Source organism: Budorcas taxicolor, chromosome 2 (genome assembly GCF_023091745.1).
Source record: "Budorcas taxicolor isolate Tak-1 chromosome 2, Takin1.1, whole genome shotgun sequence".
NCBI lineage: Eukaryota > Metazoa > Chordata > Mammalia > Artiodactyla > Bovidae > Budorcas > Budorcas taxicolor.
In genome coordinates, this window is record NC_068911.1 from 50,132,981 (window position 1) to 50,158,493 (window position 25,513).

A 25,513-nucleotide genomic window follows, 5' to 3' on the forward strand; every position below is an offset into this window, starting at 1 on the left:
CTGCTCACAAGAATATATTTAAATGCTTCTCATACAGAAGTAAAGGAGAAAAACCTATGGGTTTTGAAAATGAGATCTTTAAATAAGTATAAACTATCCCACCCCCTCCACTGCAACCAGCAATGCTTTGAGGCACTTAGACTCACCATGTCTTTTTAAAATAAATTACAGGCTCCTTACTACTGACTACCAGTCAGTAAAGAATCGGCCTGCATTGCAGTGCAGGAGACCTAGGTTCCATCCCTGGGTCAGGAAGAGTCCCCTTGAGAAGGAAATGGCAACCCACTCCAGTATTCTTGCCTGGAAAATCCCGTGGACAGAGGAGCCTGGTGGGCGACAGTCCATGGGGTCAGAGAGTCTAACACAACTTAGTACTAAACCACCACAGGCTCCTTATGAATAGGAAATGTATCTTTCTGCTTCTTTACATGGTAGCACCAGTTGCCTACTGAACAACATGTTTGCTGCAAGAGACACTGGCTACTAAATGTAAGAAAGAACATGGAAAAGAAACATGCTCGTAATCCCCAACAGTGTCCAACAGTCTTACCCACATGGCCTCCTTCGTAGGGGCCGAGAGGAGAAAAAATATGTTTTATCCCCATCCCATCTGCCAATGATTATCAGCACGGCCTGAGGAGCCAAATGCTAAGATGATGATAAACAGCTTCCAGGAATGTGGAGTAACAAGGCATCCTCCTCCATCAGTTACAGGCAGCCCCAAAAAGGAAGAGAGGAGCAGCCCGAGATAAGGGTTCAAGCACACCCCTTGTCTCTGCCCCTTTGGTTGCTCAGAGGGTACTGGTTCTCATGGTGTTTGGGGAACGAGGCAAGGGGCGAGAGGGACGATGAGGAGCCAGCCCTCACCTCTTTTGTTTAAGAAGACCCTCTTGTGTGGCGTGGGGGAGGAATGAAAGAGTGGAAGTTTTGTCGTGACCATTAGGGGTGAAAGCCAACCTCCCACCCCACCCCAACCTCCCCTCCTATGGCTAGGGCTTTGGAAATTGTCAGGTAGCAGTTCCTGTCACGGGGTTACGGGGCATCTATCATGACAGCGGGCTTGGCCTGTAATTAAACTGTTCCTGCTTTGTCATCATTTCTTGTCTGACTGCATCGCCAGTAGAGCTGCCTAGAGCACCAGGACTTGACAGTCATTTGGACAAGCCTTGCGAATATGCAAGAATCCAGACTGGAAAACAACCCTGTTTGGTCAGAAGTGTGTTCCTAAAATGCAGGATTTATTCCACACAGATAATCCACTGTTTTCTGTGGCAGGCACGGGTCAAACAAAGGCAAGGGAGTCTTTGGTGTACAGCCAAAACACTGAGGCCTCACTTCCGCCAGGGGATGGACCCATGCCCTCCAGGCTTAGACACAGAGAGCCCTGTGGAGCCAGTCCCAGAGCCCTGTCAGACGAGGAGGCTCTTTGTATTTACAGATTCCCCCTTTTTACTTACTTCAGATCAGTAACTAGGTCTCTGCTGGCACAAGGTGAAATAAAATCAAACACAGAGGTATAAACTGCAGCCTGCCACAGGAGGCAAGGGTGACTGCCTGGAGTGGCATGTAAGCACACTTTATAAAACCAGGCCTGGGTCAGCTGCTGAGGACGACAGACCCACCGAGCCCTTGCCAGGGTCTCCCACTCGGGTTCCCGGGAAGGCTAGTCTGCTCTGCACAGACTGCTTTGGCAGGGGGCTCTGCTCTGAGCCAACATGTCCACTTCTCTTTAGGTCCCTGGCTGGATCCTAGTCCCCCTTCAACATCCTGCTCATCTGTGATCTCCTTGGGGAATCTTTTACCAATATCTCCATCCTCCCATTCTCTGCTTCACAAAGCTGATCATCCCCTCTCTGCAGCATCTCTGGTACCTGGCACATTGCTCCTGATTCCGTCTTAACACACAGGGTAGCAGGCATGTGTTTACACATCTGCCTTCCAGAACAGCCAGCGAGACCTTGAGGGCTAAGTTAATATGTTGTTTTTTAATTACATTCCCAGCGCCTGGCATCCTGCTTGACTTGTGGTGGCTGCTAAACATTTCTTTGATAAATTAACAGGAAAAAAAGTGTCTCAATTCACAACAGCATTTGTTTCATTCCCTCTTACAAAATTCTGTCAAATATCTTCTTCAATCATTAAAAAAAAAAACTTCTCTCATTAGCTCTATTTTCTTAAGTCACTAATGCAAACCATCTTTTTTCATCTAATTCATATTAAATTAAAAGGAGAGAAAAAAGTATATTCAAGTATTATTATGACAGGTATACCGGTTTTTTGTTTTATTTCTAGTTAAGGGTCTGCACCTGATATCACAGCAATAAATAAAGCAGTTAAATCAAGTGAGCATCCTCCTCATAGAACAGAGTAGGAATCAGAGGTGGAATTCCTAAGAACTGTGTTGCATATATCTTGTTATCATTGCACATTTCTTTCCTGCATTTCATATTTTGTGCTTTTTCTTATATGACAGAACACTGAGATGTATGCTCCACCTTAAGACTCTTCAAGAGTTCTCATGATTACAAACAATTTCTTACCATAAGACCAAACTTCCATTTTATTTATATTTATATTTATATTTATAAACATAATCTGTTTTCATCATTTATACCACTGCATCAGACCTGAGAAAAACATCTTTAAAGTGTGTACATACTTGAATTTTATAATTATCATATGACTATAAATTATGTCTCCTTTCTGTTAGGATAATTTTTTTTCCTTGAAACGGCATTTGATGAATGACCTTGCATTCAGTACATTTCATTTAGATATATAATTGTGAATCTTTCATCTTCTGTATTAGGATGGAGAATTATGTTGATGGTACTGTATTTTTATCTTCATGGTTATGGAAAATGATAACAGCAATCCATAAAGCTAATGAAATTGTATATAGTCACATTATTTGGTACAACTAATGATTTAGGAGCCTGGGTGGTCCCAGAAGACCTCAATTCCAGTGATGTGGTCCTGAACCTTTATTTTAATCATAATACCAATCACCAAATGGAACAGCCAAGCTGCTAACAGAGCCTCTCCGGATACAGTCTGGGTTATATAGAGCTAATGAACAGAAATCTATGTTTTCACTGTTCTTAAACCACATGGCAGGAAATTTTTTTCAAAGTTACATGTTTCAGGGAAACAGTCCAGTGAAGCAAAGAGAAGAACTTAGGTCAGGATATTTGAGCAAAGATTTTAAAGGTTCACGGGAAAACAACAGTCTGACTGTACAGCTTTAGTTACAAATCACTAGCTGTGATCAAAGTAACTGAAGAAATAAAATAATGACGGCAAACATTTTTATCAATTAGTTAATCGACAAAAACACCAAAATCTTTAAAACGTAAATCCTTTTATATTTAAAAACACCTTTGGATGTGCACACCTCACAACTATATGTAAGAGTTTATTGCAGAGTTCCTCTTTCTTTGTTGAATCACAGGGTGTGGGAAATAATCCAGCTTTGTTTGGCTTGACAAACACAGAACACTCAGAGGAACTGAAGAGCCAGTCCCACTGATGTCACCTCTTCCTTCACAACCATTTCAAACTCATATGAAACAGTGGGTCTGTCCTTCCTCTGTAGAGTCAGATGCTGAAGGCCACTGAACTTTCATGTAGTCATAACTCAGGTGGAAAAATAATCCTAACTCCAACTATTAACTTACCTTGAAGAACTTCCATGGGCAGAACAGTCCAGGCGTTTTCCAGGTAGGAAATATAAATATAGCGAGCTGTATTGCAGGCCAGACCAATGTACAGAACCCTAAAAAAAAAAAAAAAAGAAAAATGAGTCACTAGTAGAAACAGAAAACACGCAAACATCAACCCCTTTACCCCTGCCCAGAATATCCCTGATTCAGCAGATGGCTTTCCAAACTCAGGAGTGGAGAAACTAAAGGACAGTTAAGTGCAACCATGAACGCTTAGGAATAAGATGGCTTCCAACATATCTGCTCTCAGCCTTTTCAAAATGCCTGTTAATATAAAAGCGAGCGTCGCCCTTCCTGAAACTTAATTAGTCACAGAGATGATGCTTTTTTAAGATAGTTTGGGCACACTGCCATCTGTAATGACATTGCTGGCTTCCTTCCAGGTGGCTGTAGGGTAAATACGCCTAGGATTGTAGCTACCTCGCTATGTCGGGGAAGGACAGGATAAAAATGAGAATGTCTGAATTGCGGCCTCACTTCCAACACATAAGACACCAAGTGGTTTTCCAGGGAGACTCGCAAGGTCACTGAAAGCTACCCTCCAATGATGAATAATAAACTACTTGGAAATCAAATACTTTTTTCCTATGAGTTCAACTGATACAAGCTCATTATTTTTAAAAAATCCATGATATCACATGCTTATGAAATTGATAAATGTATATCAGCCTCTAGCTTTCACCCTCGCAATCACCACCGCCAAAATTACGAGTGAAAACCAAAGAAACAAAAGCCTAAAGTGGTGAATCTGAGCACAAGTTTACGATCTCTCTCTTCTGAGACAGATGGGCTGGTTTAGAAGCAAACGGTGGCTTCTTCTCTCTACCAAATACAGCCTGGGGGGTTACCTTTTCTTGGTTGTTTTCCATTTCTTGGGTAATTTTCCCAAGGTTAATACTTTTCTTGTTTTCTAAACCCAAGTGAATGAAAACTGGAAGGTAAAAGAAAGAAACCAGTCTGACAGTCAGCAGTTATTTTCCTAATTTTGCTCAACTGTGTTTTTATACTAAAATCATTCCTATAAACAATGTTCTCTTTTTCCAACACTGGATTAAGGAAAGGAAATGCTCGGAGCTATCCAGCTGGTATTAACTGCAAACACGTACAGAAGATGGGGGAAGACAACAAAAGGACTGAGGTGGTGGGGATGGGCTAGGAAATGGATACTAGGCAATTTAGGAGATCTTCAACAGTGAAATGGCCTGGGTTATCAGAACCTTTGGATTCTGTGTTCTTCTTATTTGTATGTTTTGAGGGAAAAAGTATATCTCAAACCTGTTTGATAAAAAGTCAGCTGAACAAACTTGCTATAAATCCATCAACCAGGGCCCTTCTGCTGGGAAATAACAAAAAATCCACAGGTGATTAAAATGTCAAGTACACTATACAAGCAAGTTACACAAATGTTTCCTTCCAGGTTCTAAGGCAGCCCTGATGATGACATCAGCTTCACCTCACTCACGCTCAGCAAACATGCTCTATAAAGGGCCGTATAGTGAGCATGCTTTCGGATCTTCTGCAACTACTCAACTCTGCCGTTGTGGCGTGAAAGCAGCCACAGGCAAAACGTCAATGAATGAGCATGGATGGCTGTGTTCCAGTACAAACTGAATTAGGAGCACTGAAATTTAAATTTCATGTCATTTTCACGTATTGCAAAATAGAGATTTTTTTTTTTCCAACCATCTCAAAGGGTAGAAACAATTCTTAGTTCCCGGACCCTACAAAACAGGCAGCAGGCCAGACCTGGCCCCTGGGTCACAGCCAGCCAACCTCTGACCTAGCTCATTAGTTCTTCCTAACTTTGTACATCAGAGCTACTTGGGCAGCTGTTAACAACTACAGACGTCAAGGCCCACACCACTCTCAATTAGGCTGAACCCAGGCTCTGTGCTTTTAAAAGCTCCCCAGGTTATTCGGATACTGAGCCAAAGATGGAGAACCACTGATCTAGCCCTTTCCGGACAGCTCCCAGTAATTCTTGCCCATAATCCCATCATGAAATATTGGGTAATACATCTTCCTCGTGTTCTTACTGCCTGTTCGTGGTAAGTTGCTTCAGTTCTGTCTGACTCTTTGAGACCCCATGGACTGTAGCCCACCAGGCTCCTCTGTCCATGGGATTCTCCAGGCAAGGATCCTGGAGTGGGCTGCCATTTCCTTCTCCAGGGGATCTTTCTGACCCAGGGATCAAACCCGTGTCTCTTATGTCATACTGCCTATCCTGAAGCTTTCTTTTAAGCCCACTTTTGAACCAGTTACCACAACAACCACTATTCAATCAGGCCACGGTCCACAGTTCTTGGCTCCAAGTAACCCAGAATCGACTGGCCCAGTTTAAGAGGCAGACTGTGCTATGCCTTCAAACCTCTGCCCATGTGGAATTCAGTCACCGGAATCTGTAACTTTTGGGAGCTTTAGGTCCCAGATTACCACCAATAAACCCAGTGGATACAAGTTGATACGTCCTTCTTTTCCACACTTCTAATCTCACAACTGATAGTCCTTCTGGACCAAACGTGCCTTAAAGGAAAAACCACAAAGAAAGTATCCAGGGCAAGTTACTTCATGTCTCAGAGCCTCAGTTTCCTCATATATCAAGTAGATAGTAACATCAGCTCTGCAGGCTCATGGTGATCATTACAACACAGTGAGTTGCCCATGATAAGCACTCAGTGGAAGGTGTTATTATTACTAGTCTTATTAAAGAAAAGTATCCAAGTATCTGTTTTTCTGATAAAACTTTGATCCCAGAATTCCAAAAGAGAGTGTGGACATGAACTTTCCTTCCTCACCAACCATTGGCTTCTGGGGAAGCCAATGGCTTCAAAAAATCAAAGGGAAAAGGATAAGCAGAAAGGAAGACAGCATTTTGGTCTATGAAAAGAGAAAGTAGTAGATACATATTTATTGAATAATCATGGAAAAGTACTGCAGCAAGCTAAGAATCTCTCTACTATCTAAATGGGATATTTAAACTGAGACATTATTCACTGACTGGTGTGCTGATTGTGTCCCCTCTAAAATGCATGCTGAAATTCTAAGTCCTAAACCCTAGGATTTCAGAGTATGGCTGGATATGGAGGAAGGACCTTTAAAAAGGTAATTAAGGTAAGATGATGTAACATCAGTTCAGTCTCTCAGTTGTGTCTGACTCTTTGCGACCCCACGGACTGCAGCACCCCAGGCTTCCCTGTCCATCACCAACTCCCAGAGCTTGCTCAAACCCATGACCATTGAGTCGGTGATGCCATACAACCATCTAATGTACAGAAGATGGGGGAATATCCTCTGTTGTCCCCTTCTCCTCCCTCCCTCAATCTTTCCCAGCATCAAGGTTGTTTCAAATGAGTCAGTTCTTCGCATCAAGTGGCCAAAGTATTGGAGTTTCAGCTTCAGCATCAGTCCTTCCAGTGAATATTCAGGACTGACTTCCTTCAGGATGGACTGGTTGGATCTCCTTGCAGTCCAAGGGACTCTCAAGAGTCTTCTCCAACACCACAGTTCAAAAGCATCAATTCTTCGGCGCTCAGCTTTCTTTATAGTCAAACTCTCACATCCATACATGACTACTGGAAAAATCATAGCCTTAACTAGATGGACCTTTGTTGGCAAAGTAATGTCTCTGCTTTTTAATATGCTGTCTAGGTCGGTCATAACTTTTCTTCCAAAGGAGTAAGCATCTTATAATTTCATGGCTGCAGTCACCATCTGCAGTGATTTTAGAGTCCCCCAAAATAAAGTCTGCCACTGTTTCCATTGTTTCCCCATCTATTTGCCAGGAAGTGATGTAACACGGGTGGGCCCTAATCCTATGTGACTGGTGCCCTGATAAGATAGGGTAGCGACAGACACAGAGGGGAGACGAGGTGAAGACAGTGGAAGGCAAGCCAGGGAAAGAAGTCCTCAGAAGACATGCATTCTGCCAGCACCGTGACCTGGGACTTTTAGCTTCCAGGACTGTGAGGAAATAACATTTCTGTTTTGTGGACTGAGAGCTCTAGCAAATGAATACATGCACACTCGTGGAATTTAGAACTTGCTAATAAAAAGGAATTTATAATATGTTTTACTAAACCATCTTCTGGACAATCAAATTCATTATACTGCATATAGAGCACACGTTTGAAGTCCAAAAATTTTCCTGAGCATTAAGAGGTCTGGAAATACAGAAGAGTCTGAAAAATGCCTCTCAGTGAGATATGGAGACCTACCAAACACCTATCGTGAAACAGCTCAGAAACAATATCACTGCTTTCCTGTTTCACAGCAGGAAGTCAGTAAGTATAAAAGTAGACAGGAAATAAAGACAATTTTAGAACTGGTGGCATAGATAAATTATCTGTAAAGAACACAGTTGGTAAGGAGCAGATGATTCAGCAGAAAATACCACACCATAGAACACTCAAATCACACATCAAACTCCTTGATTTGATGCTTTAGCAAAATATAATGGTGGGAGAAAAGTACTCTTGAGATTCTAATTTCTTACAAAACCACAACTCACAGTATTAACAAGATAAGTTGATTGGCGATTATCTTATAATAAAACTGGTACTTTTTTTCCCCCCAGAAAAACAGTATTCAAGATACAGATATAATTAATTGTGAGTCATCCTTCAATTCCTAATACAGTTGTGGGTTAATTATGATGCCCTACTTTTGTAATTCAAACCATCTATAACATGGCTGAATGCCCCCTGAGAACGTTTCTAAACCACAGAGAACACGAACTTTGCTCAATAAACATTAACTGAGGCAACACTCTGTGCTATACACTATGCTGGACTAAAGGGGAATTTTAAAAAATGAAGTGAAATTGGGATTTCCCTAGTGGTCCATGACTAACACTCCATGCTTGCACCTCAGGGAGCCCAGGTTCAATCCCTGGTCAGGGAACTAGGTCCCCTGTTGCTGCAATGAAAAGATCCTACATGCTGCAACAAAGGTCGATGGTCCTTCATGACATTACTAAGGCCCAGCGCAGAGAATAAATGAGCAAAAATAAACATTTTAAAAATGTTTCTTAAAAAATGGAGAAATCCTCCACGCCTTCAAGTAACTTAGTCTAGTGGGGAGACAGACACAGAAGCAAGTTAAGTTAAATACAGTACTCCAGGAGGTCTGCACAAAGTGCTAAGACTGTGACAAAGGAGACGTTCCAAGACACCTGCTGCTGCTAAGTCTCTTCAGTCACGTCCAAATCTGTGCGACCCCATAGACGGCAGCCCACCAGGCTCCCCGGTCCCTGGGATCCTCCAGGCAAGAACACTGGAGTGGGTTGCCATTTCCTTCTCCAATGCATGAAAGTGAAAAGTGAAAGCGAAGCTGCTCAATCGTGCCCGACTCTTAGCGACCCCATGGACTGCAGCCCACCAGGCTTCTCTGCCCATGGGATTTTCCAGGCAAGAGTACTGGAGAGGGGTGCCATTGCCTTCTCCACAAGGCACCTGGGTTAGAAGCAAATGGACAAAGAGGGAGGGCTGAGCATCACAGGCAGAGGAAAGAGTAGAAGGTTAACCATGAAACCTCAAGCATGTGTAGGTTGAGAGAGTGTTTGAAAGATATAAGAAGGATCAAAGTCTCAGGATTTATGAAGAGATGAGTGAACCTCTCCAGTCCAGATCCACTCTGGAAATTATCCCCTGTTCCAGAGACAATATAGGTTATGAGCAGCAGAGGAAGACTGAAGAAGGATTATGCTACAACGCTCTCAAACGAATGAGACAGAAGAGCAGTATCACGGGGAGAAAACCCATTCTCAGCTGAATGAGTAACTGGCAGCAAGCATGTTGCCAAGCCTCTAATGGAGAAACAGAAAAGTTTCTCAAAAAGGGAAAACCATGGGATGGGGCTTTCCTGTTGGTCCAGTGGTTAAGTCTACCTGCCAATGCAGAGGGCACAGGTCCGATCCCTGGTCCAAGAAGACCCCACGTGCCGTGGAGCAGCTGAGCCCATGAGCCACAGTCACTGAGCCCACACACTCTAGAGCCTGTGCTCTGCAACAAGAGAAGCTGCTACAGTGAGAAGCCTGCACATTGCAACTAGAGACAGCCCAAGTGTAGCAATACAGACCCAGCGCAACCAAAAAAAAAAAAGTTTTTTTTCTTTTTTTAAATTTTAAAGAACACTGGAGAAAACAAAATACCCTGGGTAAAGATGTTTTTTAATCAACCAGACATGAAATATTTGCAGATGGAGACTGAACATGCGCTCAGCCTGTGGTTCAAGTCCTTGCACAAAGACACAGTGTTCCAATGCACACAAGTGTTGCTCCAGGACTGGAACAAGCTAAGATTCAGAGAGTAACATTTTGACAGGTCACAGACCACTAGGACAATGTCCTTAGCTACACCTGGCTGGAGTTTCACAGGAATACCAATTCCTAATGGGGAAGAAGTGGTCATAAGTACCAGACGCTTGGAGTACTGTCTGTGGTTTGCCTCGTCCCTGAGTCAGCTTAGGTTTGCTGAATGGTGAATAGTATATGGGTTCACCCTTAGGCTGTGTTCCATTATTCCCAGGTCGTTCTTTTCTGGTCTATATAAACTTGTCAGAAAAACAAACAAACAAACAAACTCCTTCAGACACCATTACAGATGTCTTTCTAGAGCAGGCAGACACCAGCTGCTAATTAAAGTCAGCATTCAGTGTGAACAGTGAATGAAGAATGAAGCTTATTTCCAGTGTAATTACCAGTTCATTCTGACAACCTTATAGTAAGATGATGTTCCCGACTGTCAGCTTTAAAAGGTAGGAAAATATATACACAGACTTTTTAGATTTAAAACTAAACTAGATTTAATCCCTGAAGAGTTACATTTTAACTAGAGAATTCCTGGTTCCTCATATCCATCCCCCTTCCTCCCATCCCTCCTCCATGAGGGACGCTCACTGTGGGTGTGCTCCTGTCTAGTAGGAAGGGGTTCACTGTCACTGTCTGCAGCCTCTTGTCCTGCCTCCCCTTTCTTGCCCCATACCCAGGGCTGGCTGGCTTGAGTGGACCCTAGCTGGCATTCCTGGGAATTCCCACCCGAGGTAAATCATGGACACGTCTCATGCTGCGGTGGTAGCAAAAGCAATCCGACAGGGCGTGGAGGTGTGGCCGAGAGCCAGGGACCTGAGCAACGTGTGGCAGCAGCAGCCACGCCGCATGCCCAGCGCTCACCCAGAGGTGGCAGGCCGGTGACACACCACCGCTTCCTTCTTCCAAGACACGACCTTGGGCACTAGTATCTCTGACTGTGAGAGTCTGACCCTTGAAAGGGCTCATCTCTTCTAAGGAGCCTTCTCAAATGTCCCCGGGTATAACTGATCCCCTCTCACCCTGTTCTTCTGTTAGACGCTGTTTCCATCCGAGCGCTCATCAGAGTCTACCCATGCTGCGCAGAGAAGACTGAGCGTTCTTGGGAGGCAAGGGCTGGGTCTGCTTCACCGTGTTCTCAAAGGAGCCCCACTGCTCACGCGCTCTGTGAGTCAGCAACTTAATAAACTCTATGTAGACGGATAAAACCTGAGGACCAAAAGCAGCACTATTCTCAAGAAAACAGTATTCCAGGATGCGCCACTCTCATTTTGGATGGCATAATTTTTCATCATACGGGACACACCCATTCACTGGGGGATGTTTAGGATCCTGGCTCTTGGGCATGAAATGTCAATCTCTGGAAAAACTAAAATGCTCTCCCCTCCACCCCTGACACACATACACTTCTAAACCTCCTTTTGGGAACTATTAGAAAGATCCCTCTGAAACAAAGGCCTCCTGGTCACTGTGTTATAATGTTGACTGTGTGTCTCCATATTCAAGTTATATCAGTACATAAACAAATCTACAAGGAACAGACACTAAAACATGTCTGATGGTTATCTTAGAGATTTGTGATAACAGACCATTCACAGTCTACGGAGTGCAATTCTGTAGATTAGAGTTTGTATAGCGGGTTATGCACTTTTTAATAATCATATAAAAATTAAGATTTTAAAAGATGGGAAAAACTATAAAATTAGGCATGGGAAACCAACCATTAAAAACCTAGGTTAAAATAATAGAAAGGCTAGTAGAATTCCATAGTCAGAAGGTCTTTAAAGTATCTTTACATCTGTGTTCCACACTAAAGAAACCAAAACCAATGGAAATCATAAACCCCAATAACAGAATCATTTTCAAGGAAAACGTTTGGCCCTACATCCAAAGATTAGCAAATATTTTTATATTTTTGTGTTTTAAAATGCTTAAGGTCTAAATATATCACGTTTCATCAATAATCCACCAGCCGCTAACCACTTGATGCTGTCACCTAAAGCAAGCTAAAACACTCAGTTCAGTCACTCAGTCGTGTCCAATTCTTTGTGATCCCATGGACTGCAGCACGCCAGGCCTCCCTGTCCATCACCAACTCCCAGAGTTTCTCAGACTCATGTCCATTGAGTCAGTGATGCCATCCAACCATCTCATCCTCTGTCGTCCCCTTCTCCTCCCACTTTCAATCTTTTCCAGCATCAAGGTCTTTTCAAATGAGTCAGTTCTTCACATCAGGTGGCCAGAGTATTACAGTTTCAGCTTCAGCATCAGTCCTTCCAATGAATATTCAGGACTGATTTCCTTTAGGATGGACTGGTTGGATATCCTTGCTGTCCAAGGGTCTCTCAAGAGTTCCCCAACACCACAGAACAAAAGTATCAATTCTTCTGCACTCAGCTTACTTTATAATCCAACTGTCACATCCATATATGACTACTGGAAAAACCATAGCTTTGACTAGATGGATCTGTGTTGGCAAAGTAATGTCTCTGCTTTTGAATATGCTATCTAGATTGGTCATAACTTTTCTTCCAAGGAGCAAGCATCTTTTAATTTCATGGCTGCAGTCACCATCTGCAGTGATTTTGGAGCAAAAAAAAAAAAAAAAGTCTCTCACTGTTTTCATTGTTTACCCTTCTATTTACCATGAAGTGATGGGACCAGATGCCATGATCTTCATTTTCTGAATGTGGAGCTTTAAGCCAACTTTTTCACTCTCCTCTTTCACTTTCATCAAGAGGCTCTTTACTTCTTCTTCACTTTCTGCCATAAGGGTGGTGTCATCTGCATATCTGAGGTTATTGATATTTCTCCCAGCAATCTTGATTCCAGCTTGTGCTTCATCCAGCCCAGCATTTCTCATGATGTACTCTGCACAGAAGTTAAATAAGCAGGGTGACAATGTACAGCCTTGACGTACTTCTTTCCCGATTTGGAACCAGTCTGTTGTTCCATTTCCAGTTCTAACTGTTGCTTCCTGACCTGCATACAAATTTCTGAAGAGGCAGGTCAGGTGGTCTGGTATTCCCAGCTCTTTAAGAATTTTCCAGTTTGTTGTGATCCACACAGTCAAAGGCTTTGGCATAGTCAATAAAGCAGAAGTAGATGTTTTTATGGAACTCTCTTGCTTTTTCCATGATCCAATGGATGTCGGCAATTTGATCTCTGGTTCCTCTGCCTTTTCTAAAACCAGCTTGAACATCTGGAAGTTCACGGTTCATGTACTGTTGAAGCCTGGCTTGGAGAATTTTGAGCATTACTTTGCTAGTGTGTGAGATGAGTGCAATTGTGCAGTAGTTTGAGAATTCTTTGGCATTGCCTTTCTTTGGGATTGGAATGAAAACTGACTTTTTCCAGTCCTGTGGCCACTGCTGAGTTTTCCAAATTTGCTGGCATATTGAGTGCAGCACTTTCACAGCATCATCTTTTAGGATTTGAAATAGCTCAACTGGAATTCTATCACCTCCACTAACTTTGTTCGTAGTGATGCTTCTTAAGACCCACTTGACTTCACATTCCAGGATCTGGCTCTAGGTGAGTGATCACACCATTGTGGTTATCTGGATCATGAAGATCTTTTTTGTACAGTTCTTCTGTATATTCTTGCCACCTCTTCTTAATATCTTCTGCTTGTTAGGTCCATACCATTTCTGTCCTTTATTGAGCCCATCTTTGCATGAAATATTCCCTTGGTATCTCTAATTTTCTTGAAGAGATCTCTAGTCTTTCCTATTCTGTTGTTTTCCTCTATTTCTTTGCATTGATCAGTGACGAAGGCTTTCTTATCTCTCCTTGCTATTCTTTGGAACTGCTGAATAGCAAATACAGCATTCTAATCCTCACATCAGAGGAAGAGAGTTACATACACATGTGTGCACTTACATGTGAAGAGAATATCTCTGGAAGAAGATGCTAGCCCTCATGTCACTGAGGGGCTCCAGGGGGTAGGGTGGGGGGCTGAGGGGCTGTCCCAGGGCGGGATGGAGAGCCTTACTGGTTATCTTTCAGTGCCCTCGTATGTGTGTGCTCAGTTTCTCCATCAAGTCTGACCCTTCGCAATCGCATGGACTGTAGCCTGCCAGGCTCCTCTGTCCATGGGATTTTCCAAGCAAGAATACTGGAGTGGGGTGCTATTTCCTTCCCCAGGGGATCTTCCTGACCCAGGGATCAAACCTGCTCCTCTTGTGTCTCCTGCATTGGCAGGCAGATTCTTTACCACTAGCACCACCTGGGAAGCCCCTTGTGTATATCTACTTTCTCAAAGAATAGAGATCAATTATTAAGTCTCATGTAGCTATAAACAGACACAGTAAATGATGTATGATGTCTGACCCATGGCTCTCCTACCAGAGGGAATCATTTTCTAGATTCCTATTTTGGTTTTAAAACAATACAACATCCTGGAAGAATGAACACATGTGTGTGCGCACCTGAGTCCCTCACTGTTCACCTGATACCATCACAAAATTGTTAATCGGCTATACTTCAACAGAAAATCACACGCTTAAATGAAGAAGCAATACAAGCTCCTAACTTAATTAATCTTCTGTATTATTTCCATATTTGAATCTATTATGAAATATAAGTCAAATAGTCATACAAATAGTTAAGAAAGGCACATGAAATACTCAGTATTGCCATGATTGGTTCCTTCTAGACAAAGAAAATTGTCATTCTGTAGAGATAAACTTAAGAAAGTATTCATTTGCTTCAAGAGCCACCTGGATCAACTGAAAGTATTATATGTAATACAATAGGGAACTCTGAATCAAAACTGCTAACAAAAAAGTTTCCATTATACAGCTTTTTTCAGTGGCCTTTATGACACAGTGCTCTGCCTAGCTCTCTGTCCTCTAGCCGCATGAATTCCCAGGGGACCCACTGGGCCACTGTCCCCACCCATTCCTACCTCTGCCCTGAGGTCCCACTCCTCCTTCAGAGCTCACTCAGCTCCTTATACGTGGTCACAGTGTCATGTGCTTCTCCTCATAACCCTTTTCTGAGTTGTAACTGTACAACTTGACTGTATGCTCCATGCAGGGTGATGTCTATTTAATATTATATTGACGTAGATTTATGCACTGTGCTTGACACAATAGTACACACTCAATAAATACTCATGGACTAGTGGGAATATTCATGGACTAGTGTTCTTGCCTGGAGAATCCCAGGGACGGCGGAGCCTGGTGGGCTGCCATCTATGGGGTCACACAGAGTCGGACACAACTGAAGCGACTTAGCAGCAGCAGTGGGAAAATATCAATACTTTAAATAGAACATCACACAACAAATATTTCTTGAACATAATCTGTGCTAAGTGCCAGGTATAGGGCAGTGAACAGGTATGAATGTAAACTATGCAAAACTATCCTTGTAATTATATGTATATGTAGGCACCTACTGGGCTTCTCTGCTGGGCTCAGCTGGTAAAGAATTCACCTGCAATGCGGGAGACCTGGGTTCGATCCCTGGATTGGGAAGATCCTCTGGAGAAGGGAATGGCTACTCTCTCCAGTATTCTTGCCTGGAAAATTCCATGGACAGAGGAGCCTGGCAGGCTGCAGTCTTTAGGGTTGCAAAAGAGTGTGTCTGACTCTCTTGCAACACACAGGCTCCCATTATATTGGTGATTATATGTGCATACTTGTAATTACATACATATGTATAATATAATAAGATACTTGATCATGGTATAGGAATAAGTGATGGGTATATGGGTTTTCCAAGTGGTGCCACTGGTAGAGAATCCACCCACCAATTCAGGAGATCCAAGAGACATGAGTTCTATCCCTGGGTCTGGAAGATCTCCTGGAAAAGGAAGGCAACCTACTCCAGTTTTCCTGCCTGCAAAATCCCATGGGCAGAGAGCCTGGTGGGCTACAGTTTATGGGGTCGCAAAGACTCAGACACGATTGAATGACTGAAAATATGTGTACTTAGTCAAAGGCTGAAGGTCTTTCTTTTTCTTTTCACGTGACAGAATAAACTGTCTTATAAAAGAGGCCTACAACTAGGATGATTAAAACAATGGATGTCCACATTTGGCAGTATTTTTGATTAATGTTAATAGGCTATGCTTAAAGATAAATATCCAGTCATTTATGAACAAACAGGAGTTCAATGAATAGTTGACTGCAGTTTGTATTTTGTGGGGGCATCCTGAAGTAGTATTCAGTGGAACCTCAGCACATGTGCACAAGCAGATAACAAGGCTCTTGGGCACCCACAGGCCTATCTCACCAGGGTGAGAATTAGCACACAAGCCGCAAAGCTCAAAGAGTCAGTCAGTGGTGCTGCCATGCCAACCACAGCACAGCCGGAGGGATCACCGACAGGGCCTCTGGAAGACATCAAGCTTCTATCGCCAAATACAGCTGGCCGCTAGCCCGTCTTCGTAGAACACAGCATAAGACCCAAACCATTCGTCAGAAGAGTAAACTCGGGGGCTGGGGGAGAATATCCATTTAGCTGTGTATGTTTTCTACAGCTACTAATATTTCCTTCTATTTGTTCTGCTGGAGAAAGAAAATGTAAAAGTGAAGTCTTAGTCATTCTTTATTTGCTGCCTTCGAATCTCTCTTCTCCAAATGACCAATAAGCTAAGCTAAGAGAAAGACAGTGGTAACCATCAGCCAGGTCAAGGTGCCGGTTCCTGGCCATTTGTACATTTCTCCATTGCTCTTTTAGTTTTTGTCAATCTACTTTTTCTCAGCTTGTGTATATCTCTAGGTAGAAAAATAAGGATGTTTAAAATAAAATGGAAAAAACAAAAACAGAATAGACCCCTGACTAATGGAGCCCAACCAGCTGAAAGGTACAATACGCTGTTTTGTTGTTATACTTTCCATTTGGGCAAAAATCACATGACCAATTACACTTACGTATACATCCACATACATATACATCCACACACACCACGATTTTAAAAATTTTCCATAAGTATACATAAAATACAAACTCTGTAATTTCCAGACAAGAACCACTGACATCTGTCATAGCAATTAATTTGAAAAAGGCCTCAGGAGTTTTAGTTGACCCTATTTCACTTTCATGCATTGGAGAAGGAAATGGCAACCCACTCCAGTGTTCTTGCCTGGAGAATCCCAGGGACGGGGGAGCCTGGTGGGCTGCTGTCTATGGGGTCGCACAGAGTCGGACACGACTGAAGTGACTTAGCAGCAGCAGCAGCAGTAGCATGCTGTAAACAAGTCCATCGAAATTCAGGCTGAAGGAATATCATGACCAAACCAAAAGGACATAATAATCCTACTGTTCGTGACTTTGGCCAGACCACAGCAGGAAGTGGTTACAATTAGGAGATCACTGACCAAAGGAAAAGAAAAAAAAAAAAAAAAGGAGTCTGAATGAGTGGGAAGATAAAAAGAGGAGTCTAGGATAAGATGTTCTGCGGAAAATCCCTGAGGGAACTGGAGAAGCAAAGCTGTGGGAGGGACATTCAGATATGTGAGGGGCTTTTCTGCTGAACAGGGAGTGGGCTGTGTGGGCCCAGAGTCATACCTGTGAGCAGTCAGCAAAACAGGCACGTTGTTTCAGCTGCTAAGCAGAAACTACGAGAGTGCAGCACTTTGTCCTTTTAGCTGCATTTGATCCTGGGAAGATGTGGACCTGCCTGGGCCTCCGGCGAAAGCCTGGAATATACCCAATAGGAGACAGAGCCGGTAGGAGACAGCAGGCTCTGGTCACACCTTTAGAGACCCAGTTACAGCCACACCTCAGGCCATCTGCTGGACTGTTCAGCTAGACAATACACTCCTTGTTTTGCTTAAGATACCCTGGGTAAGGTTTTCTGCCACCTCAAGTGAAAGAGTCCTAAGTGACCCAAGATCTTAGCTGCGTTGTGAGGTAGCAAGTTCCACATGATTAGAAGGGTCCAAACAAAGGCTAAGTAACCATCTACCAAGGATTAGGGGGAGAGAACTCAACTGGGCTGAACTTAGGCCCCTGTGATTTTCCTGGGACTACCATAACAAATGGGCTTCCCAGGTGGTACAGTGGTAAAGAATTCACCTGCCAATGCAGGAGATGGAGATGTGGGTTTGATCCTTGGCTCAGGAAGATCCTCTGGAGGAGGAAATGGCAACCCACTCCAGTATTCTTGCCTGGAAAATCCCAAGGACAGAGGAGCCTGGTGGACTACAGTCCATGGGGTCATGAAGAGTCAGACACAACTCAGCGACTAAGCAACGGACACCATAACAAATACCCCAGACTGGGCAGCTCAAAGAACAGAATTTATTTTCTTCTAACTCTGGAGGCTCTAGGTCTAAGATAACGGGGTCAGCAAGATCCAGGTCTTCTGAGGCATCTCTCTTCAGCGTGTAGATGATGCACCCTCCGCTTGTGTCCTCACAGGGCGCCCCCTGCACGTGTCTGTGCCCCAATCTCTTCTCAAAAGGACATCGGTCGTATTCGATTAGGGGCCACCCTAATCAGTCAGTTCAGTTGCTCAGTTGTGTCCGACTCTTTGCGACACTATGAACTCCAGCATACCAGGCCTCCCTGTCCATCACCGATTCCTGGAGTCCACCCAAACTCATGTCCATTGAGTCGGTGATGCCATCCAACCATCTCATCCTCTGTCGTCCCCTTCTCCTCCTGCCTTCAATCTTTCCCAGCATCAGGGTCTTTTCAAATGAATCAGCTCTTTGCATGAGGTGGCCAAAGTATTAGAGTTTCAGCTTCAGCATCAGTCCTTCCAATGAACACCCAGGACTGATCTCCTTTAGGATGGACTGGTTGGATCTCCTTGCAGTCCAAGGGACTCTCAAGAGTCTTCTCCAACACCACAGTTCAAAAGCATCAATTTTTCAGTGCTCAGGCTTCTTTGTAGTCCAACTCTCACATCCATACATGACTAGTGGGAAAACTATAACCTTGACTAGATGGACCTTTGCTGACAAAGTAATGTCTCTGCTTTTTCATATGCTGTCTAGGTTGGTCATAACTTCCCTTCTAAGGAGTCAGCTTCTTTTAATTTCATGGCTGCAATCACTATCTGCAATGATTTTGGAGCCCCAAAAAATAAAGTCAGCCACTGTTTCCCCAGCTATTTCCCATGAAGTGATGGGACTGGATGCCATGATCTTCGTTTTCTGAATGTTGAGCTTTAAGCCAACTTTTTCACTCTCCTCTTTCACTTTCATCAAGAGGCTCTTTAGTTCTTCATTTTCTACCATAACAGTGGTGTCATCTGCATATCTGAGGTTATTGATATTTCTCCCAGCAATCTTGATTCCAGCTTGTGCTTCATCCAGCCCAGCGTTTCTCATGATGTACTCTGCATATAAGTTAAATAAGCAGGGTGACAATATACAGCCTTGACATACTCCTTTTCCTATTTGGAACCAGTCTGTTGTTCCATGTCCAGTTCTAACTGTTGCTTCCTGACCTGTATACAGCTTTCTCAAGAGACAGATCAGGTGGTCTAGTATTCCCATCTCTTTAAGCATTTTCCACATTTTGTTGTGATCCACATAATCAATAAAGCAGAAATAGATATTGTTCTGGAACTCTCTTGCTTTTTCGATGATCCAGAGGATGTTGGCAATTTGATCTCTGGTTCCTTGCCTTTTCTAAAACCAGCTTGAACATCTGTAAGTTCACGGTTCACGTATTGCTGAAGCCTGGCTTGGAGAATTTTGAGCATTACTTTGCTAGCGTGTGAGATGAGTGCAATTGTGTGGTAGTTTGAGCATTCTTTGGCATTGCCTTTCTTTGGGATTGGAATGAAAACTGACCTTTTCCAGTCCTGTGGCCACTGCTGAGTTTTCCAAATTTGTTGGCATATTGAGTGCAGCACTTTCACAGCATCATCTTTTAGGATTTGAAATAGCTTAACTAGAATTCCATCACCTCCACTAGCTTTGTTCATAGTGATGCTTCCTAAGGCCCACTTGACTTCACATTCCAGGATGTCTGGTTTTAGGTGAGTGATCACACCATCATGATTATCTGGGCCATGAAGACTCTTTTGTACAGTTCTTTTGTGTATTCTTGCCACCTCTTCTTAATATCTTCTGCTTCTGTTAGGTCCATACCATTTCTGTCCTTTATTGAGCCCATCTTTGCATGAAATCCTCCCTTGGTACCTCTAATTTTCTTGAAGAGAACTCTAGTCTTTCCCTCATAGCCTCACTTTAATTTACCTTTCTAAAGACCATATCTCTTAATACAGTCACATTTTGGAGTACTGGGGATTTGGACTTTAAGGGGTGAATTTCAAGGGCCACAATTCAGCTCACAAAAATGACCTCTAAGCCTACTTACAACTCCAACATGAAAGAAAGTTGAGTAAAAAGTCCTAGTTTGTTTTCCTCAAAAGCCATCTAGGATTTCCCTGGTGGTCCGGTGGTTAAGAATCTGCCTGCCAATGCAGGAGACCCGGGTTTGATCCCTGCTCCAGAAGACCCCACATGTCCTGGGGCAACTAAGCCCATGCACCATAACTACCAAAGCCCGAGAACCCTAGAGCCTGTGCTCCGCAACGAGAGTCACCGCGGAGAGAGGCCCACAGATAGCAACTGGGGAGCATCCCCCACGCCTTCTCATGCGCAACTGGAGAAGCCTGCACATAACAACAAAGACCCAGCGCAGCTAAACAGAAAAAAATATATACACTTGGCAAGTGTGACTGTAAAAAAAAAAAAAGCCATCTGCTCCGTGGACCAGAAATAGAGCCTGTGCAAGCAGAGGCAGCTTCTCTGGGCCTCTAAAGTCAAAGTGAGTCTGCATCCCTAGAGGAGGATTGTTAGCATTTTGTATAACCCAATCTACTGTATTTACTCATTTATGTTATCTAGGGCATTGCTATTTACTCTTCCAGAGGTTGATGTAAAATGAAAGGCTTTGACAAACAGTGCTAATTAACACATTTTCACAAGGGGCAGTGCAACAGGGCGCCTGCTGTACTCGGGCTGAAGTGGTGGCATCCAGGGCACAGGCCACAGGAAGGGGACTTCTCTCAAGAATGGTCATAACTGCCTGGGTCATACTACAGGCATTCTGAAAAGATCAAATAAGCACGTTAAGAAAAACGCAAATGTGTAAACTACCATTAGATACAATGCACATATTTCAGCGAGAGCAGCCAAGTCTTTTACAAATTCCATCTGAGCCAGCACATGGAGAAATATTTAAGGTTTAGGATTCTAACATCCACTGAAGTCAGCTGGTGCTGGAGAAAGAAATCCTCTATACAGATCCCAGGGACTGCTATCGTCCGCCCCCTCCCCCGTCGCTGACTCGACGGTCTGTTGCCACGGCATGGCCTGGATGAGCCGGCATGAGTGGCTCTGTGTACATTGCTGACTCATCAGCAAAACCCATGGAAGCCTAAGTCCCTGGTGGGGTGGCCAGGGAGGAGTGAGATCGGACGTGCGGGTTTCACATAGAGAAACCAAGCAAAGCAAGAACTTAGATCAGTAGCGTCACCAAAGACACGCCATCAAATCCAACACCCTTGTTTCCCAGAGACAGGAAAATACAGAGAGGCGGGATAGGGCCACCGTTAGTAGGCCAGTGGCAGGCCAAGGGCCCTCTGCTCTGTGGCTCTTAGGCCGGCCACAAAGTGCTCTGCTCCTACTGCGAGGCCCCTGCGCAAAGTCAAACCTACACACAGGCTCGAAGAAACACCTCTGAATTGGATTCAGGAAGTTGGGTGTATGTTTAGGTCGACTTTAGAAGATGGTTAAGATTTTAAACTTTGATGAGTTGGTAGGAATGAGGGAAGAGGAAAGTAGAAAAAACAAAGGCCACTCAACAGCTGCCCAATATCCTGGATCACAAAAGAAACATTCACCCAGAAACAAAATTTGGGGTTCCTAGAGGAAATGGCTCAAAAGACCCTTTCTACTGATGCAGAACCAGAGACCTCAAGTACCAGTGCTGTGGCAGGACACAGGGTGAACCAGCATTTCTGCCTCCACCCACGGGCTGGAAAAGGGCTGCCTCCAGCAAACAGACTTCAAAATCAAATAATCAGAAGTTGACTGTATGGTTTGGGTTGGGTAAGGAGCAGAGGGATTGCCATGGCGGCTCAGCAGGAAAGAATCCACCTGCAACGCGGGAGACCCAGGTTCCATCCCTGGGTTGGGCAGATCCCCTGGAGGAAGAAATGGAGAGCCACACCAGTGTTCTTGCCTGGAGAGTCCCAAGGACAGAGGAGCCTGGCCGGCTATGGCCCATGGGGTCACAGAGCCAAACACGACGGAGCAACTCAGCATGCGCACACGTTCAAATTATAAAGCCTACAAAAATATCGTTTAGATTTAGTTCTATTGGTGATCTAGGAATTGGAAATGCAAACAGTGATTTTCTGACTTAGCCTAACTAGGACACTGAACATAAAACTATTCCCCTATAAAAACTACAAGAATCTTCTTTGTGGAATAAAGTATATTACAGCTATTAGTAGCATTCCTGAGGTAAGGTAATAAAAATCAATCCTACACTCGGGCATTTGTGTTAAAAAACAATAATAATTGATTTGTTTGCTGGTCTAGTCCTGGTTTGTTTTCTTTCCCAGTTTAATCACACCTAACAGATAAACACTAGCCACAGAAGATAACGCTTAAGCCATTAGGCCGTTGGGGGAATCAAATTCCCTCTAGTATTGCGTTTCTCCAGGCAGAAATGAGGGGCCACAGTCCTAAGGAAGAATGGAGACTCTCTCTAGAATGAACTCCTTCAGTTATGAGTTAATAACACCAAAAGAGCATTAAAGATATAGCCACGATGTCATGTCCTGACTTTAGAATATAATTTTCTTCCCCTTAGAAGCACTGAACTTGTCACTTCCCGAAAGTCCTGTTGCATGGCACAGCTTCCAGAAGTTAACGCTGATAGCGTCACATGTCTTGCTTGAGGTAGGTGATTGCCCCAGATAGCTTTACTAGCTGAAGGGAAGGGAGGAGAGTGGAGGAGGAGGATGGTTACAGAAACCCCGGGCTGAAGTTAGCTGTTCCAGCTATGTGCCAAGGTTTCCCACAAACATCTCTGGCTTCATTCTCTCTCCCAAGATCTAGACTCATAAACACAACTTCCCAATGGGCATCTTTCTCATCTGATAGGACCTCCACAAGCCCCATTCTTCCGCACTGATAGCTCTTCCCTGGGTTTCCTTGCTTGGTGAGTGGCACCACCACCCATTTGGTACCCAATTCACAAGACAACTCTTCTTTCTCACTCCACCTACACTAGGCCCTGCCCCCGCAAAACTCTTGATTTTACTTGCTTTTCTCTTTTCCAACTCCCAGTGTCTCAGGTACCTAAGCTAACACTTCTGTAACACCTAGTATTTTCCTTTTATGCTACGGTCATCCACCCCCTACCAGAAAGTGAACTCTGTGAGAGAGGAACCTTATCTGTCTGGTTCAGCACTGTATTCCCAGAATAGAACCTGGTCATTTAATAAAGACTTCTTTAAAGAAACACTGAAAGAACATAATATTTAATTGTGAACTAACTCTGTTAATGATGTATGATACCTAGTCATGTCTGATAGCTAGTCATCATACATACATTTCTGTATGATGCCTAGTCATCATTAAAAACATTTTTGCCACTTATATACAGTGTGAATTGGTTTAATCACATTACTCTCTTCCTAACACTTCTTGAAGGTAGTTAATCTGGAGGAATGACAATTTCACTGGGGGTAAAAAAAGATAATTTGAGAGAATGGAGTATTTTAGAGGAATGGAGAGCTCACCAGGAAGACAAAAGAGGGTGGTTGGAGCAGGTGAAAAAGTTGTATCAGACACTGGTCACTCAGAGCAGTCCAAGATGTGAGGCTGGGCTGCATAAAGGGACAATATACTCGCCAATCTAAGACCGTGCCTATGAACCTACAAGGTAGCTGAGAACACAGGCTTTGGAGTCTGAGTGGCTGGTCTGAGTTCTACCTCTGCTAGTTACCAGCTGTATGACTGTGGGCAACTTACCTTAGCACCTTGAACTTCCCCTCTCTGAGACAGACACAGCAATGCCTAACTCACAAGGCTACTGCAAGGATAAATGGGGGCTTCAAGGTAAAGCATTTCACCAGTGCCTTGGAGGGCACTTGGATGTAGTAAGTGCTGAAATGACAGTGTTAACTATTACTATTTTCTCAATATTATACTATAATTATAATGTTTGTTAAGTTTGGAGATTTCTTAATTTAAAATTTTTATTTTTCAATAAAATTTAAATTTTTAAATTTTTAATTAAAAAAATTTGCGATTCTGTAATTCTATTGCTATTCTGCAATTTTGAAGTTGCTAAAAAAAAAAAAACAACACAATTTTATCTGGGATTGGTGGAAGGCACATCAACAAAGGTCATGCATGAGTCACCAGCTTGTGACTCAAGCAAGAAAGGACAACTCATTATTTATCTGAAACTCAGGGAATGAAGTAAAATGGGACTTCTCTAAAGTAGGGCAGAATAAACAATAATAAATGCTCCACCCAGAGAAGTGTTGCAGAAAGGGAACCCCTTCCAGGACCTGAGAGTGGGTTCTTGTCTAACATTCAGAAAGGAATTGTCCAGAAACAAATGGTCCAAGGAGACACAGCTGACAAACCATAAAACCTGAAACGGCGAGCCACGCAGCAGAGTCCTCCTGGGTTCCTTTAGCCTGTTGCTCTCCGCCCTTCCCAGTAAAGTCTCACCCTCTGTGTCTCCTTGGACAATTCATTTCCAAGTGTTAGACAACAGCCCCCTCTGGGGCCCTGGAAGGGGTCCCTGTTCTGCAACAGAAGTGTTTTAAAGAAACATCAAGGCAGACATCTGTTCATGCCACCTCTTGTGCAAACTCACCAGTGACTTCCCATTGCTCTTAGGGAAACACTCTCTCTCGGTGGAACCCGGAGCCCTTGCACGAGCCCTGCCCACCTTGCGGACTTTTATTACCCCTCACTCCTCGTTCAGGCGGTACGCACGCTTGTGGTTCCCTCATCTTCTCTGGGTGGCTTCTGTGCAAACACCACTCTGCTCAGATGTCTCTTCCTTAGAGAAAGCCTCTCTGTTAGCTCAAGCGGAAACAGTCGCCTCTTCTCAGTCGCTCTGGGAACCTGCGTCCTGCGTGAATTTTGCCACGTCATCATTCATCATGATCAGAAATGAGATAATCTGTGTACTGTTCACTATCTACCCCAATAGAAGTTTCGTCCTACGAGGACTGGCCTTTGTCTATCTCATCACACATTCCAAATAACCCCAAGACCTACAAAAGTGCCCGTCACCTAGGGCATGTTTAAGAAATATGTGTTGAAGGAGTGAATTAATAACAACAGGAATAACACCACCTGTTGTTTACAGCTGAGCACTTACTATATCCTATGCATTATCTTATTAATCTTAACAATGGTATGAAGTCAGATACAATTATTACCACCATGTTACAAATGAGGAACCTGAGGCTTAACAAAGCTAAATTGCTGGCTTCTCCAAGGTCAGATACAGTTGAGCACTTACTAGATGCTAT

The 25,513-nt window shown here is 43.5% G+C and overlaps 1 protein-coding gene across 1 annotated transcript in view; it reads right to left on the minus strand.

The window, feature by feature from the left end:
• The window catches only part of MFSD6 (major facilitator superfamily domain containing 6), a 93,760-nt gene that overhangs the window by 25,198 nt on the left and 43,049 nt on the right, over nt 1-25,513 (minus strand). Inside the window, exon 3 of the mRNA XM_052657857.1 lies at nt 3,678-3,775. Coding sequence (XP_052513817.1) covers nt 3,678-3,775 — 98 coding nt within the window. The remainder of the gene's footprint in view (nt 1-3,677; nt 3,776-25,513) is intronic.